General features: G+C 45.5%; 1 protein-coding gene across 1 annotated transcript; it reads left to right on the top strand.

Annotated features, from left to right (window-relative positions):
* Positions 1–3,102: 3,102 nt before the first annotated feature.
* On the top strand, positions 3,103–11,244 carry LOC119403084 (5'-3' exonuclease PLD3). Its single transcript, XM_037670032.2, has 6 exons — positions 3,103–3,195; positions 4,318–4,518; positions 5,374–5,513; positions 6,710–6,869; positions 7,871–7,973; positions 11,068–11,244. Exons 1-6 carry the CDS (start codon positions 3,103–3,105, stop codon positions 11,238–11,240), a joined length of 870 nt encoding a protein of 289 aa, XP_037525960.1. The 3' UTR covers positions 11,241–11,244.
* Positions 11,245–16,395: the final 5,151 nt, after the last annotated feature.

The raw sequence follows: 16,395 nt of genomic DNA, 5'->3' as shown, positions 1-16,395 counted from the left end.
GAAGAAGTGCGCGTACGATAGAATAAAAGTATGGCGTATGAGCCACGGCACGTCTCTCATTCATAGCGTCACACACACACACACACACACACACACACACACACACACACACACACACACACACACACACACACATATATATATATATATATATATATATATATATATATATACAGCGTATCGTCCGTTCGGTCGTTTTATGCCGTTCACCGAGAAATGATTGCACTGCGAAGGTGCTTCAAGACGAGATCACGTTATCAACAACTGGTTTAATGACATCCTCTTTTTCGTATTCCGCACATAGGGTGCTCAGATCTACCGTCACCTCCTGCACGCCGGAACAAACAGGTCAATCGACATAAAGATCACCCAGAATGCACCAAGTCGGAAGTTTCTCAATATTGATTCCCATCTACTCGCAAGAAAAGGTGGGTGGTGGTGTAGGACAAGTTCGGGGAAATTCGATACTACCCACCGTTCTGGCACTGAGTATATGCTTATAGCTTATATGCTTATAGAAATATGCTTATAGCTCTTACAGATACTAGCTCTAAATTTCCTTCCATACTCGGTCACAACCTGAGAAAAAACGTCTGCTCCGCCCACAGCCATGGTTGCTCCGCCCATAGAGAATTTGCATAGGTGCTCCGTCCAATAGCGCCTACTCATTTTCCTTACGTCAAGTACTTCCCGAGTGTTTCAGGCAGTTGACTTTCCCATGCAGACACACACATTGGGTCGCTAGTCATAGCTCGGAAACTTGAACCTTCCAGCAGATTTCGTCAGCGATTGTGACATCGACGCTCAGCTCAAACGTTATGTTTCCGGTAATACCGACGAAGCTTCAGCTTTTCATATGCGTAGTGTTGGCATTAGCCGAGAAATAGTACTTCCACTTCGAGCGAAAAGCGGTTAGCACGACTTTCATTCGCAGGTGAATGACAGGCGCGCCACGGGTCTGTGGGCGGAGCTTACGTTTTTTGCCTAAAGGGACTGACAACCAATTTTTAGGGCACCTACTTTTTTTAGCGCAACGGAAAGCTAACTGGTCAGAGTGTCTAGTCACGGAGTGGTAACGCGGAAAACACCGTGAAACATTCTTAATCAGAATTTTTCGATCTGCGGCGAATATGAAGTCATATTCACACTTGACAACACAATGCTGCAAACAGTGAGCGCGAGAGCGGTTCGTGGTCGAGCGCGGCGGTTTACTGCGCATGCGTGCACAGCGCGCGCAAGCGCCGCGGCTCGGCATGGGCCACTGGCGGCCGCGAAGGTTCTCACCCTGCAACTCCTTTTACCTCGTAGGCAGCACAGAACAGAGCGGAGATAGATAATGATATACATACTCTAACTTTGAGGGCCAATTATGGCGCGCATGACAGCGTCAGACTACGTGAGTGCGTACAGAAATAACGTTCAGCAAAGCTTCAATTTGGGCTAGTTGGTACGGCATAGCAATGTAAATGCGCGGAATGAAGCACAGACGAGAAACGTAACAAGGGACAGGACAAGTGGTGCGCAACTTGTTGCGCACCACTTGTCCTGTCCCTTGTTACGTTTCTCGTCTGTGCTTGTTGCGCACCACTTGTCCTGTCCCTTGTTACGTTTCTCGTCTGTGCTTCATTCAGCGCATTTACATTGCTATGGCGTACAGAAAAGTGACCGACTTCATAATGCAGCTTCACGGCACTTCCGCTAGGCTGCGCGACATACCGTTTTTTGTTACTTTCAAGCACGATTTAAAAATATAAATCCTACTCACAACGCGAAACGAATGCTGGAATCTGTCACTATATTTCACGGTCTTTTCACTTCTACAAGGATCTAATCACGCGTTCTGCCCAGTTGTCGGTCTCTTTAAAGGGGCCGACAACTGGCCAGAACATGGGATTATATCCTGGTGGAAATGAAAATACCGTGAATTATAGTGACAGATTCAAGCATCCTTTTCGCAATCTGGGTAGGATTATGTTTTTAAACCGCGTTTAAAAGTCATAAAATACTGGTATTTCGCGCAGCCTAGCGGAACAGCATTAAGCTGGATTATGGAGCCGTTCACTTTGGTGTACGCATATATACAATAAAAGCCCGTTAATTCGAACTCGGTTAATTCGAACTTACAGTTAATTCGAACTGACGCCCTGGTCCCGGCACAGCCCCGTGTATTTCTATGGGGGAAAAGTACCGATAATTTGAACGCGTCGGTATCCACAACAGTTAACTCGAACTGGGAGCGCCTGGTTTGCACGCTGAGAAGCGGCGTTGCCTTCGCGGCGACGCATGCGCGCGGAGTTCACGCATGCGCACTAAGCCACCGCGCACAAATAAGAAGCACTTTCGCTCTCAGCTCCCACTGTTTGCAGCACACGTTGTCTGTATTCTACTCCATTATAGCCGTAGATCAAAAATTTTTATTGAAAACGTCTGACGGCATCCTCCGCGTTACCATTCCGTGATTCAGCACTCGGACCACTAAGCTTTCCGTTACAGAAAAGAAAACAGGTACCATAAGAATCTGTTGTCGGTTCCTTTATGTTGTATCCGAGTAAAGCGCCGTATTTCCTTCTGGGGAACTTTGTATGAAACCTCATGCTTGATCTTGGCGACTTTCGCAGGCGCAGCCAAGGTGCGTAACCTCAACCTAACAAGACTAGGTCATGAAGGAATCCTGCACTCCAAATTCTGGACCGTGGACGGCAGACATGGCTATATCGGCAGTGCCAACATGGACTGGAGGTCCCTGTCGCAGGCAAGTTTAGAACATTCGCATGAGTCCATTATATGAGTCCAATATGGGTCCAATATGTAAACTGTCAAACACAACTTGCCAAGAAACACGTCCTTCTGCAATCATATGTTCTTAGGTGATCTTACTGCAGGCTGTAATGGATAAGGTACATAGCCCCAGTAAGATCACCTAAAAACAAACATATGATTGCAGAAGGACGTGTTTCTGGGCAAGTTGGTGTTTGATAACTTGCATATTGTAGCACTGAAGCACACTCACGAAAAAAGAAACACGAAGAGAGGGACAATGCACAGCGCCCGTCCGTGTTTCTTCTCTTGAGAGTGCGCTTCAGTGCTCCAATATATGACGGCATGGGGCCAGTGGCTTCCGAAGCCTACATGCTCTGCCTCATTATATTGTCTGAAGCTTCATTTTTGTCTCTGCAAGAAGGTTGGCGGTTTGATGTAAACTTTTTTTTAAAGTCCGATGGACGTCTTTTCAGTGACATCCTTAGTCTGGGTACTTTAAAGAGGTGGCCATTTCGAAGGCTGTGCTAATGCCTTCATTGCAGCTAGTTTAAACGACAATGTTATAATAACTTGCTCACTTAGGCAGCGCAACATTGGAATCCTCAGGTGTTCTTGCTTCCGCATTTTTTTTTTTCTTCGTAACATTTCTTTCACGCTCAAATGAAAGAGTGGAACACAGTTATGCTTATTCGGACGACACTCAAAGGAGGTAATAGAAACATTCTGAAAAGCTTTTACGGCTTCTAGTTGAAGTAACGACTACGCTGTCGCGTTGTGGCGTGCTTTGGTAATACCCGTCATCATCATCAGCCTATCTACGCCCACTCACTGCAGGGCAAAGGCCTCTCCCATGTTCCGCCACTCAACCCGGTCCTGTGCTTTCTGCTGCCACGTTATACCTGCAAACTTCTTAATCTCATCTACCCACCTAATTTTTTGTCTCCCCCTCACGCGTTTGCCATCTCTTGGAATCCAGTCAGTTACCCTTAGTGACCACCGGTTATCCTGCCGACGTGCTACGTGTCCGGCCCATATCCATTTCTTCTTCTTGATTTCAACTATGATGTCCTTAACCCCGCGTTTGTTCCCTGACCCACTCTGCTCTCTTCCTGTCTCTTAAGGTTACACCTATCATTTCCCTTTCCATCGCTCGCTGCGTCGTCCTCAATTTAAGTTGAACCCTCTTTGTAAGTCTCCAGGTTTCTGCTCCGTAGGTAAGTACCGGTAAGATGCAGCTGTTATATACCTTCCTCTTGAGGGATAGTGGTAGATTACCATTTACGGGTAATACCCGTAAAACAATGTAAATAACTGTCTCGCGTTCTCTAAGAATGGTAAAGAACAACACGGAATTCTAGCGCAGTTATATTGCTTAAGTGAACCTGCTTGACAATTACGGCTGCTATTATTCCTATACGCTTTCTCGTCTACTAAAGAGTACAACGTAACGACATACATGTCAGTGCTATGAAACATTCCAGTATACACTCGACTCTTAAGTGATGTTAGGCTGATTTCATAAAAAGTCGTGTTTCTTTATTTATTCTCTCTTTTCAGGTGATGGAGGTTGGTGTGCTGTTAAGGAACTGCAGTCACATCGTCAGCGATCTCGAGAAAATATTCCAAGTCTATTGGGAAATGGCGGATGAGAATTCCACGCTTCCCACAACCTGGCCGGAAAATCTTAGCACCTCGATCAACAGCATAACTCCTGCCCATTTCGATCTCAACGGCACGAGCACATTAACGTACATAGCGGTAAGTTGTGCTACGCTTGACTATCAAAAGACCATGTATCTTACATGTCAAAGCACCTGCCACTATTCTAACAACGAATAATAGTGTAGGTTACAACTATGCCAGATGTCACAAAAGTCACTTCGTACAACACAAAGTTTAAGTGAATCGCGTTGTATGCTTTCTGAAAAATGCCACGAGCTTTACAATTCGTGAATATTGGAAACCGGATTTCTTGCGTACAAAATTTTTTTAGTGCAGTTAGCAGTTTTCCAGCTTGTACAATTACGCAATACCCTTGCAGCTTACCCAAATAGGGCAGGTCTATACGCGATGAGCACATAGCAGCAGTCCGAATGACGCCATTCTGCGGCTATACGCCTAATACATTTAAAACACCATAGTGTTTCCTACAATATTTACTAGACGGAACTGTAGCGCTGCTATCGTTCAACCACTATGGGAATGATGGCTTGTACACGGATTAGGCCAGTCTTAGTGCTCGCGGCTTCGAACGCCCTTGGGACTTTGTTTATTGTTGTTTTGGAGTTTGTTTCGGATAAAAAAATGCATCGCTGTGAATCTCGTGAACTCATTTGAATTGCTCATCCTAAAAAGGTCAAGGTGGTGAACTGGGACTTGTGAACATTTGCTGAACTTCGTCTTGGCGACAAAGCGGCTGCAGGCCACATGGAGCCAAACGGAGCCCAAGGAAGGAAGCTTAGGCAAATCTATATACTACCATCCTTCCCATGCTGCTTGCAGCGTCGTGGATTGCAGCTCCCATAGACACTAGCGCCAGATTCCCCTCTAGTGTATTATTATGAAACACTATAATGGGTAGACCATCACGATCGATAAACTTTTTCTTTACAGAGTTCTCCTCCTTTCTTAACGACTTCCGGAAGGACGGAGGACATTGACGCAATCATTGACGTCATCAGTAAGGCGGAGGAATTTGTCTACGTTGCGGTCATGAACTACCTGCCCATAGATTATTATTCCAAAACGAGAAGGTTAGTATATAAGTCTATACTCTTTCACGCTACCTTTGTTGTGCAACAGTACTCCTCGTATCGTCACATTACGTCCCATTGCTGAGTGCACTACATTAACAGATCGCTCTGCGCTGTCAGCGGAAGGAAACATCACAAATTGCACAAGAAATATTATTGATCATATTATGATATTTTTATTGTTATTGCTCATAATCATTGAGCTCAGCTATCCCAACCTCGTGTGTGGTTAGTACAGATCTTGGCACTTCGGCGGCACTTATGGAAACGCGTTTCAACGCTTATTGAAATTTCGAGATAGTTGAAATCGATTATGAATTAGCCCTATAATTATAACTCTGATTATGATTCGATCATAGAATCGATCATAGAATCGATTATTGTTTTGCACTACACGTAGCAGCGAAGTTGTCTAATAGGCCGGGAAGCCACCTGTTGCATGCTGTCTGTCCGGGCATATGCTCAATGACGTATGTAGCCGCTGCTCTCGGAGCTTGGGGAGGTTGCGGGTTTGTACTACGCAACACACACTTGTGTCTCAACCTGGTAGACAGTTTGGGTCACTAATTATTTACTACTATTTACTGTTTGTGATGGTGCAAGCATAGCAAGTTGGCTAAGTGGCTAGGGAAAGCTCACGAATTAAGACTAGCGCTACAAACGCACAGAACAACTCACAGGAACACAGGCAGTGTCATCGAAAGCACGGTCTTGTTTCTTTAGTGCAGACGCCATGCCACGCAGAGAGAACTCCGCTTAATATCGCAAGAGTGATATCCAAACTTGTTCATAAATTATATGAACAATATCCGGTGAACTGGAAAACGTCATTCTGCATGATGTTTGCATTCGTTGTACTGCTTGCTGTCGTCATCGTCGTCGTTTTTGCATTTGTTGTTGTTGTTGTTGTTGTTGTTGTAGTAGTAGTAGTAGTAGTAGTAGTAGTACTAGTAGTACTAGTAGTACTAGTAGTAGTAGTAGTAGTAGTAGTAGTAGTAGTGGTAGTAGTGGTAGTAGTAGTGGTAGTAGTAGTAGTAGTGGTGGTGGTGGTGGTGCTGCTGCTATTAATTGGCTTCCTTTGACATTATCGTTTCTTTGATACCATTGTGGAAATAAGGAAAAAAGGCAGGTACGTTACAAAAATAAATAAGGCAAGCAATCGCAACAGACCCACACTGCAACTTTCGCCCTTTCAGGTTGTGGTCGGTAATCGACGATGCGTTGAGACGCGCCGCCGTTGAAAATGGCGTCCGTGTGCGCCTCCTGGTGTCGAAGTGGAGCAAGACAAAGCCGGTCATGTGGAACTTCGTGGAATCTCTCGCCTCCCTAAACACCACTAATATCTCCATCGAAGTCGTAAGTATCAGTAGGTTTGTTTATTTCTGTGCTTAAAAAGAAGGTGTATAAGGAGTCGTTAATTCGTCCTGCAATCGCTTCAGCTATTTCACGTCGAACGACGAAAAAAACGTTTGTGTTGGGGCCAAAATGCTTACCACCTTGCTTAATCTTTTATGCTTAATTTGTTTGCAACTTCCACCCCATGGAGTCACAAACTTCATCGTGCCGTAAACATTCAGTATACGATTAAAATATCTTTACATAGTTTGGCCCTAACGTTTTTAACTCAAGGTATATTCACAAAACATCTGAAAGATTTGTTGGACATGACGAGGAGAAAGTATTCACAGAAAAAAAACCCAACAGCAAGGGACTATCACCCGCTTTACTAGATAGCATTTTGAGCCAGCTCATAACTCCTGTGATGGCGTGCATATATATATATATGTGCGAAAATATGCGGTCTACATAACTGCCGAAAGAACGAAATTTGTCTTAAATCACGACTTGTACAAACAAACATTTCGAGTGCACTCTAACGCTCGACATGGCAAGTTTTGGCTGCAGCCGTAATTAGTACCGTATAGAATGGACAAATTGGGAGAACTACGGCTCGTCTGCATAGTCTCTGAGTTCAGTCGGCTTAGGGTACACTCTAGTCGGGTGCAGCAATAATACTTCGTGAGTGAGTGAGTGAGTGAGTGAGTGAGTGAGTGAGTGAGTGAGTGAGTGAGTGAGTGAGTGAGTGAGTGAGTGAGTGAGTGAGTGAGTGAGTGAGTGAGTGAGTGAGTGAGTGAGTGAGTGAGTGAGTGAGTGAGTGAGTGAGTGAGTGAGTGAGTGAGTGAGTGAGTGAGTGAGTGAGTGAGTGAGTGAGTGAGTGAGTGAGTGAGTGAGTGAGTGAGTGAGCGAGCGAGCGAGCGAGCGAGCGAGAGTGTGCGTATGCTTGTTAAAATGTCGTCTCTTACGAAACAACCACCGAGATTCTTCGCTTATCTATATATTCTATATTTTATTTTCAGAAAGCTATGATGATTCCAGCCTTCACAGAAGAGCAACGCAAGACCCCGTACGCTAGAGTGAATCACCAAAAGATGATGATTACAGACACAGCGGCTTACATTGGTAAGCTATCGTATCACTATTTGCCGAAGCAAAAGGTAACGCTGGAACATCGTGTAGCTTGAATCCCGGATGTAACTGAGTCTCATAGGCCTGCTGGCAAAACACAGATAGCTGCGTTATTCCTGTCCTAGAGCAAATATCATTGCTCTCTGGTCAAACAACTACGACGAGCACTGCGGCAAGTCTGTGTTCAACTGCTAACTTCAAACAAGCAACCTCCGAACAGCTTTAAGATAAATTTGCAACGGCTTGCAGTTCAATATCGCGCATTACTTTCAGGCTATCCTGACAGATATGGCTATGTAAGGCCCGTGAATTGAAAGGTGTAGCAAAACTTACGTGGTCACTTATGCATACGCCTAAGACGACTCGAAGGCGAAAGCCATCTTCTTTTTCCTCTGAGTCGATGTACTGATCCTCCCCAGACCACACGTTAGGTTTTTGTACCTTAAGTGGTTTTGCACGGCCTCCAGGATCGGAGGCATTGCAAGCTTTCTGCAACTCACCTGGCTTTGCACTGCCTCCATGATTGGCCCACCTTTGACCAAGTGACGATATCATATGATGATGTCATCATGTGACGTCTCGTTATGGGACTCAATGACGTCGTCACAAATTGTGGCGATATATGACTTCGTGATGTTGCCATATGGTGACGCCAGGACATGATGGTTTTTTGCATCAGTCGTGTTGACACCGACGCCGCCGAAGGTCAATTTTTGTGCTTCTTGAAGCATCTTAGGCCATCGCCTTAAAAGACTCACCATGAAAGAAGCTGCAAAGGTGAAAGTATCAGGAAAAACGCTGACGCTGCTACGTATTTTGCGGCCGCTGCATTGCTTTCATCTTTCATCTTGTTCCCCCAGGAAGCGGTAGGATTCCGCTATACTCTCGGTTTGAAATCATGCGACATTTACCCATACTCCCTTGAATCTTGTTGGGTACATTTGCATTCAGTAATAACTTCGGCAACTTCAGCCAAGCGGCGACACGAAAACGAAGGGCATCAAACGCTTGGATGCGAGTGATTCAAACCTTTTGCTGACATCAAAGCGCTCACATTTCTCTTCAATGCGGGAAGTTTTGCTGCACACGTGTTTCTTTAGCCCCGTGCCTGGCGGTACGTATGTCGTGCCGAATACTGTTAGTCATGAGGATAGAGTAAGTTTTCCGGCTAGAAACCTTTGCATCTAATACTTACCTTGGGCATGTGCATCGGAACGTGAGATTGGATTATTTTATCTGAAAATATACGGCACTAGACTGTGGTTTAAGACCGTTCAATTTTTTGTTATCAAAAGAACTGCGATGGTTCTTGCACAGAGCACTCCATTGCTAACCTGACCTGTTCCTCAAACATATAGAATGTGGACTGAGGAAACCGAGTAGCTTTAACCCATTTATCGTCTCCCCTGTATAATCAGTGACTCTACGATATACGATTCCTTCCCGACAAGAATAGAGAAATTCCACGTGTGCGAGGCACACTCGATGGCAGCGCAGTTTGCTTCACAACTTGACATATTCACGGTGTTAGGACGTATAAACGTAAACTTACCTTCATCGAAGGTGCGTGCTCAGTGCTACTGAGAATTAAAAGAATAAAAAATGTATGTTGCACACAACGAGAAAGCACTAGGAAGTGCGGAGTAGTGAGTCGCCTGCCCTTCGGCGATGCTGGCGTTCACGGGCAACAGTGCGCTGGCGTTCCAAGCATACAGCCTGCTCGGCGTCTATGGCGGGAAAGGAAACCTTCACTTGGGATGCAGTGACGCCCTCTCCCCTCCTCTTTTTCATCCTCCTAACACTCACTTCCCTTTCTCACACCCTTGCTATACTACACACGGCTATGCCATGCCTTACCCTCCCCTTCCTCCTCTTCATTCTCACTTCCCTTTCCCACACCCCCTATATGCTATACACAGCTACGCTATGCTTTACCCTCCCCTTCCTCCTTTCGCGCTTCCTCAACCTCACTTCCTTTTCCCCCAACCATGCTACACTATACTATACACGGCTATGACATGCCATACATTGCTATGCTATACGTGGTTTTACCTGCGTGACGCCAAGCGACATTATGCGACAGATGAAAGATGACAGCATACGACAGCCCGGGCCCCTAAAGTGCTTGCTCCGCACTTAAAGTAATAATTTATGGAGTTTCGTGTGGGTGACTGCGGAATAACTTCGACCAATTGGGGTTCTTTAGCGTGCCCCTAAATCTGCGTACACATGCAGCGTAAACACAGGTAGCGTACATGGGTGTTCTTGCTTTTCACCCCCATCGATATGCGGCCGGAGTGGCAAGTAGTGGAACACGCGTCATCGAGCTTAATAGCGAGACCTCTTACCTGCTAAGCTAACTCGGTGAGTAGAACAAAAACAATAATACACTGTACCAACAACCCCACGGAAACGCAAGTTAATCCTTTATGTGGAGGTCACAAAAGCTGACGGACCATTAAAGGGACACTAAAGAGAAAAGAAGAGTTTTCTCTAATTAGTAAATTACGCCTTCACAATTCCAATATCACCACACTTGTCGCGACAAGACGCTTGGTAAGCGAGAAAACGCGCAAAAAGAAAATGTGGCTGGCGACGCTATATTGAAATTCCTCCACCAAAGGCCGTGACGTCATAGAAATTTACGGCGTCTGCTATGTCCTACGTAGTTCTTAACCAGTAAAAATGAAGTACATTGCCCTCTGAGGGGGCCATAGACTCAACCTGCAAAGTTCAAAGTTTCAGGAGATTTCGTTAAGCCAGTGTCCCCAAATTATGAAAAATACGCTATGAAACCCTTGACATCACGTGCTGTGATTTCGGCGCGAAATTTAGAGATGAAATTGCGACATCGATATCCTCCTCCATTGATAAACCTATGATGGTGAAATTAACGACGTTAGAGTTCTCAGAGTACAATTTGTCAATCTAAACCGATTCATTCTTTCACTTTAGTGTCCTTTTAAGACAGTGAGCATTGTTATGTGTTTGAGACGGCAATATAAAAGTCCTCTCCACACAAATATTTGTCTGTGATCTTTTTTTCTTCATTTCATCGCTGATATCTGCCTTCCTCTCACTTCTACAGGAACATCGAACTGGGAGCCCAACTACTTCATCAAGACTACAGGCGTTGGCTTGGTGTTATACCAGAACTCAAGCGATTCCATCAGGGGGCAATTGAAAGCGGTTTTCGAGCGAGACTGGAATTCCAATTTCACTTACTACGTCAGGCCTGGCCACCGAAGAAAACTCTCATGATTCCTACACCTCACTTGTAACTTATTATTGCGCAGCTTTCTAAAGTCACGCCAAGGGTAGGTCGCCAAGTGCACTGTCTCTCAAGCCTGAAACTCATTTTTCACTGTAATGCCCGTATAAGGCTCCATCTCAATAAAGAAAACCTCTAGAAGGCCTTGTTCACCATGAATTCTGCCTACAGAAATTACATTCCCGTGTCTCCTCTCAATTCCTGTCTTCCGGGGAAACTCAAGCGGACAGATCAACCGTTTCGGCAGCGAAAGGCGAGACAATGCCCGCAAGACTGTTTTTTCAGTATTTCCGGCTATATTTTTTGCAGAAATAACAACACTAACGTCACCTACTTTCCCCGTCTTTTCGCACAACTCAACTTTCCCCCACATCTTTAACATTTTTCTCGTCGCATCGTACTCTACTAGCCAGCTGAGCAGAAGAGATTGCGTCCTCGATACTGACTAAGAAAACGAAATTGCTGCAACGATTACAAATGTCCCTGTGGAGACATCTGCTACAGCGACATGTTCTGTTTCGCCGCCGCTGATATATAACTTTCAATTTTCCTATCAGTGTGGGTGTGTGTCTTCTCCCTGTCTGAAGCGAGATTTGAAACTAAGCGCTTAATTGCGGAAATGGTTATTTTCGAGGACACTTTCCGCAATTTAGGTAACGATCTTCGGTAAGTCGTAAATGCTCTCTTGGACACATCGATATTCTTTAATTGTTTTGCCTTGCTTGCTGTATTTTTATGCCGACGTAGTTCCATCGCATATTTCCGCGCGCGTTTGTAAACTTTATCTTGATGTATTCGGGTTTCAGCCATAACTGTTAGCAACGCTCGGCGCAGGCAGCGCCGCAGTGCTGGAGAAGCTGCGCGATTATTTGAGATCATTCTGCGCGTAAGATTACGTGCAGGACGCGAATAGTCAAGCTTATTCTAGAGCTTACACGAGCACCAGAAATAACGCTCGAAGGTTCGATGACTGCTTTATGAAAGAGGACGCGCTTTGCCGATGATCAGATTACTCGACGGTCGACGACTGTTCGCGCCGCTATCAGTTTACAGTGTGAATCGCTTGCACGCTGTCTTTTCATTTTCCGGGCACAAGTTCGCCCAAATAACAAGTTTAGTCTTGAACACACCGACTGCTGCCTTCGTAAACGTCACGACCACGTAACAGTATATAGTCTGAGAGGTGGTGACGGTGATTATGATGCTGCTATGATGCTACATGCGGGGTTAGCGTGGCCACAGCAGGCGCTGGCGTGACAGACCTGGCCGGAAATTGCCCAGCTCTCTCTCCAAGTATTATGATTTAAAAAGTGTCACTTATGCAAGTCTGTCACAGACAAGTTAACCGTATAACAGACGCATCCTTGGAAACCATCTTTCTTGTCTTTAAGCGCAACTACGATGTGCGCAAAATTTTCCCGACACTTGAAGCAGCGGGACACCAAGGTCCACCGCGAGTGGCAAGGCACACCACTATTCAGGGATACAAAAAAATCACGCCATATCCGCGAAGTGAATGATGATCGAGGAGCTGGTTCGGAGATAATGGGGTAAACCGTGAATGCTCCGTACAATTCCTCTACTGTCATATAAAGACGTCGCACGTTGTTATAGTAGCGATTGCGGTCAGGCTGTTGTCGAACCACAAGCGGTCTCGGACCTTGCAGCTGTGGCCGAACGTGTGGTCGAGGAAATCGAGGAAATGTGGTTCCGCCTCCGTTAATGTCATCATCAAGGCGCTCGAAGAAAAAAAAAAGGAAGAAGACCTCTTTCCCCCGAGCGTGCGCATGCTACAGTTGGCTATGCTATGTGTGGTTTTGCCTGCGTTAATATCATCATCATGGTGCTCGAAGAACAAGAGGAAGAAGACATCTCTTTCGCGCGAGCTGCGCCTGTAGCGGTCGCCTCTGGAACTAAGGTTACGCTTACGGCGCAGGACATTGCCCCAGCTTAAGAACCTGGCGAGCCAGCTCCTAAAAACAGAACCGGAGAATAATCAAGTAGTTTCTTAACCAAAACAGCCTCTATTGGATCGCAGCTCTTAGGCGCCCGTTCCTGCATTGAGCGGCGTTGCCGCTGCCGTTGTCGGCGTAACCCATAGAGCCAACGAGCACGAAAGAGAGCGAACGCGGAGCCCAGCGAGCCGCTGTGTTCGCGTCTGCAATGCCTCGTGCCTGCTCGCTCCTCTTGTGACAGCGCAGCGCATGCCTCTCGCGCACGGGCACGAGCAAGTGAGTTGATTTGCGAGGCTTGGGAAAACAAGAAGACGAGCACGAGACTCCGAGCAACGCTCCGAGTGACACGTCGCGAAGGGCTGCAAATGAAATACCAAAAGGACAAAAGCAAGCAGACGCTCAGCGATTCAGGCGCATAATAACAGACGTATAACGGCGTTTGCTTGTTTCTAAAGCATAAAGCATCTTCACTTACTACTCGTCGTATAAACAAGAAAATTCGGTTCTGGGTGATAAGAACATTGAGCTACTTCATGCCAACGCACCTACTGCAAGAAGTCTCGCTAGCTTCCGCGGCATTGCACGTGATATGTGAAGCGGAGCGTGCAAAGCACAGAGTGGTGTGCATAGCACTCGAGCGCTGCCAGTCTCTGTGGTAATATGTAACGAATATTACATTGCTACAATTGCGGATAGCCAAAACTTCAAACACTGTTGGTGTTGCCCCAACACGAAGCTGTGCTCAGAGTTCACGTTAGGGAGTATCGCAATCGTCGGTGAATTTTTTTGTTGCGTGTTATCAGACTAGCATTCTTCTTTTAACGCGACAGCGTTAAAGAGCTCGTATCGCAGAAATTCCGCCGTCGGCGTCGGCACCGTTGGTTGTGAGCGAAAAATCATCATCTTGTCCGTGACCGAAAAATCGAAAAAGCTGCAAATAAAATAAAAATGTTGGGTCCGAGTGAGAATCGAACCCAGGCTGTCTGCGTGGCAAGCAGGTGTTCTACCAGTGCTATCCTATGTTGAATAAATACCATGAAAGAAAAAAAAAACACAGCCACGCCTCTGCTTGGAGCTGCACTGAAAGTACCCTTACAAAAATTCTCATTGAAAAACCATTGAGAAGTTATTGAGCAATGTCAACAGATGGCACTGAAAATACATTGTGGATCAATAGAAAAACTGTTGAGAAAACTGTTGACCAGTATTGAAAATTGGCCCGCGACTTTCAATTGAAAGACCATGTTGTAAATCAACATCGATATATCGTTGAGAGGAAAAGAAACGTCAATTGAAAATGCATTGTGGATCAATATAAAAACCGTTGCGCAAGCTATTGACCAGTATTGAAAATTGGCCCGTGACTTTCAATTGAAAGACCATTACGCAAATCAACATTGATTTATCATTGAGAGGAAAGGAAACGTCAATTGAAAATACGTTGTGGTTCAAGTGAAATTTCGTTGCGGTAGCTGTTGACCAGTATTGAAAATTGGCCCGCGACTTTCAATTGAAAGACCATTACGCAAATCAACATTGATTTATCATTGAGAGGAAAAGAAATGTCAATTGAAAATACGTTGTGGTTCAAGTGAAATTTCGTTGCGCTAGCTGTTGACCAGTATTGAAAATTGGCCCACGACTTTCAATTGAACGACCATTAGGGAAATCAATATTGATTTATCGTTGAAAAAACGGTGAACGTCAAATTGAAGCATTGTTGATAGGGTTTTCACATTCAACACTGAAAGGTCAATGAAACACGGGTGACGCTCATAGCCTGACTGAGATCATTCTTGATTTGGGAAAACGGCCAAATGTATATAAGTACATGTGTACTGCAGGCCTAGCTTGGTCACCTTTGGCCTGCAGTACATAAGTGCCTACATTTTCATTTGCCCATTCTTTCAAAACAACAATAATCTCAATTACGCAACATACATTCAGATTGCTGCCAGCTGGAATAAAACCTTTAGCATCATCGTTTATGAATACACTGCTTGTTTTTCACACGCTGTAAGGTGCAGCAAAGGAGGTAATGTTTAAAACTTACTCAAATCCGTATTATATCTCGAAGTCTCTCACAGCCAAAGCTATATACCAGTCTCCTCTACCAACAGATATTCACACAGGTCATATTTTAGCAGTATACATGGCTCCCTTTGTCCATTCAGGTAGTGTTTGCAGGGTGCAAACACCTGTGAGTAAACGACACTTATACTTGCACCCGAGATTGGCGACACCAAGGCACATGCCGAGCAGCAACACATTAACACTGCCATGAACTTCTATTCTTCTCTATTAGCTTGTTTTAATGGACACTAGCCGAGTTTCTGTGTAACTTGGGAAAAAAGAAGAAAACAGTTTTCTAAGTAAAATATTTATTTTTGAGCAACAACTTTTGTTCAAGTTTCTAAGTATTTGTGGTTTGACATAGCAAGAACTTCCCACTGTAATGTGCAAACCGCATCCAAGTTGACAAAATAAGTTAAACACTATGTAAAGCACCACTTTAATAAATAAATTTTAGACAACTACAAGTATCAGAAGGTAAAAAAGCGCATAAACACTACTGGCAAGGCACACACACTACGGGAAGAAATGTGCAGAAGGAGTGAACAGGGCTCACACTGGTTTCAAAGCCCAAATTCAAGGATCTTCAAGGATTCCTATAGATTGGATTGGATTGGAACAAACTTTATTTGTGCCTGCAGTTGGGCGCTCGCGCGCCCCGACGAGGGCCTACGTCGTCTTCGGGGTTGCCGTTACTCGGCGCGGGTCTCCGCTCGCCGTTGCCGGCTCGCTGGGTCCCTGCCTTTCGAGCGCCCCGAGGACCTGCTGGACGGCCCAGAGCTGTTGATCCAGGTCGTAGCTCTTCGCGGCTTCCTCGAGCCGCGACGGGATCGTTCTTGATCTCGCTTCCTCTGGGTGTTTGATGCAGTCCCACAAGATGTGCGTGTGATCCGCCGTCTCCCTCCGGCAGACCTTGCACTTGTCGGTCGGGTATGTCTCGGGGTACATGCGATGCATCAGTCCCGGACTCGGTAGCGATCCGGTCTGGAGCTGTCTCAATAGTACCGCCTCCGCTCGACTCAACCGCGGGTGCGGGAGTGGGAAAGTCCTGCGAGCCATGCGGTAGGCTTTTGTGATGTCGTTCTTGGAGGATGGAAGGCAGCATCACAAGTATCAA

The sequence above is a fragment of the Rhipicephalus sanguineus genome, chromosome 8 (assembly GCF_013339695.2).
Source record: "Rhipicephalus sanguineus isolate Rsan-2018 chromosome 8, BIME_Rsan_1.4, whole genome shotgun sequence".
Taxonomy (NCBI): Eukaryota; Metazoa; Arthropoda; class Arachnida; order Ixodida; family Ixodidae; genus Rhipicephalus; species Rhipicephalus sanguineus.
Note: the sequence above shows the minus strand (reverse complement) of the source record. Positions and strands in the feature narration are given on the sequence as shown.

Bases quoted from the DNA above. Each gene is read 5' to 3' on its own strand.
- LOC119403084 (XM_037670032.2), top strand. From the start codon at position 3,103: ATGGGGCCAGTGGCTTCCGAAGCCTACATGCTCTGCCTCATTATATTG. The intron at 6,870-7,870 runs GTAAGTATCAGT...TTTTATTTTCAG, and splicing joins CTAATATCTCCATCGAAGTC to AAAGCTATGATGATTCCAGC. The intron at 7,974-11,067 runs GTAAGCTATCGT...TCACTTCTACAG, and splicing joins AGACACAGCGGCTTACATTG to GAACATCGAACTGGGAGCCC.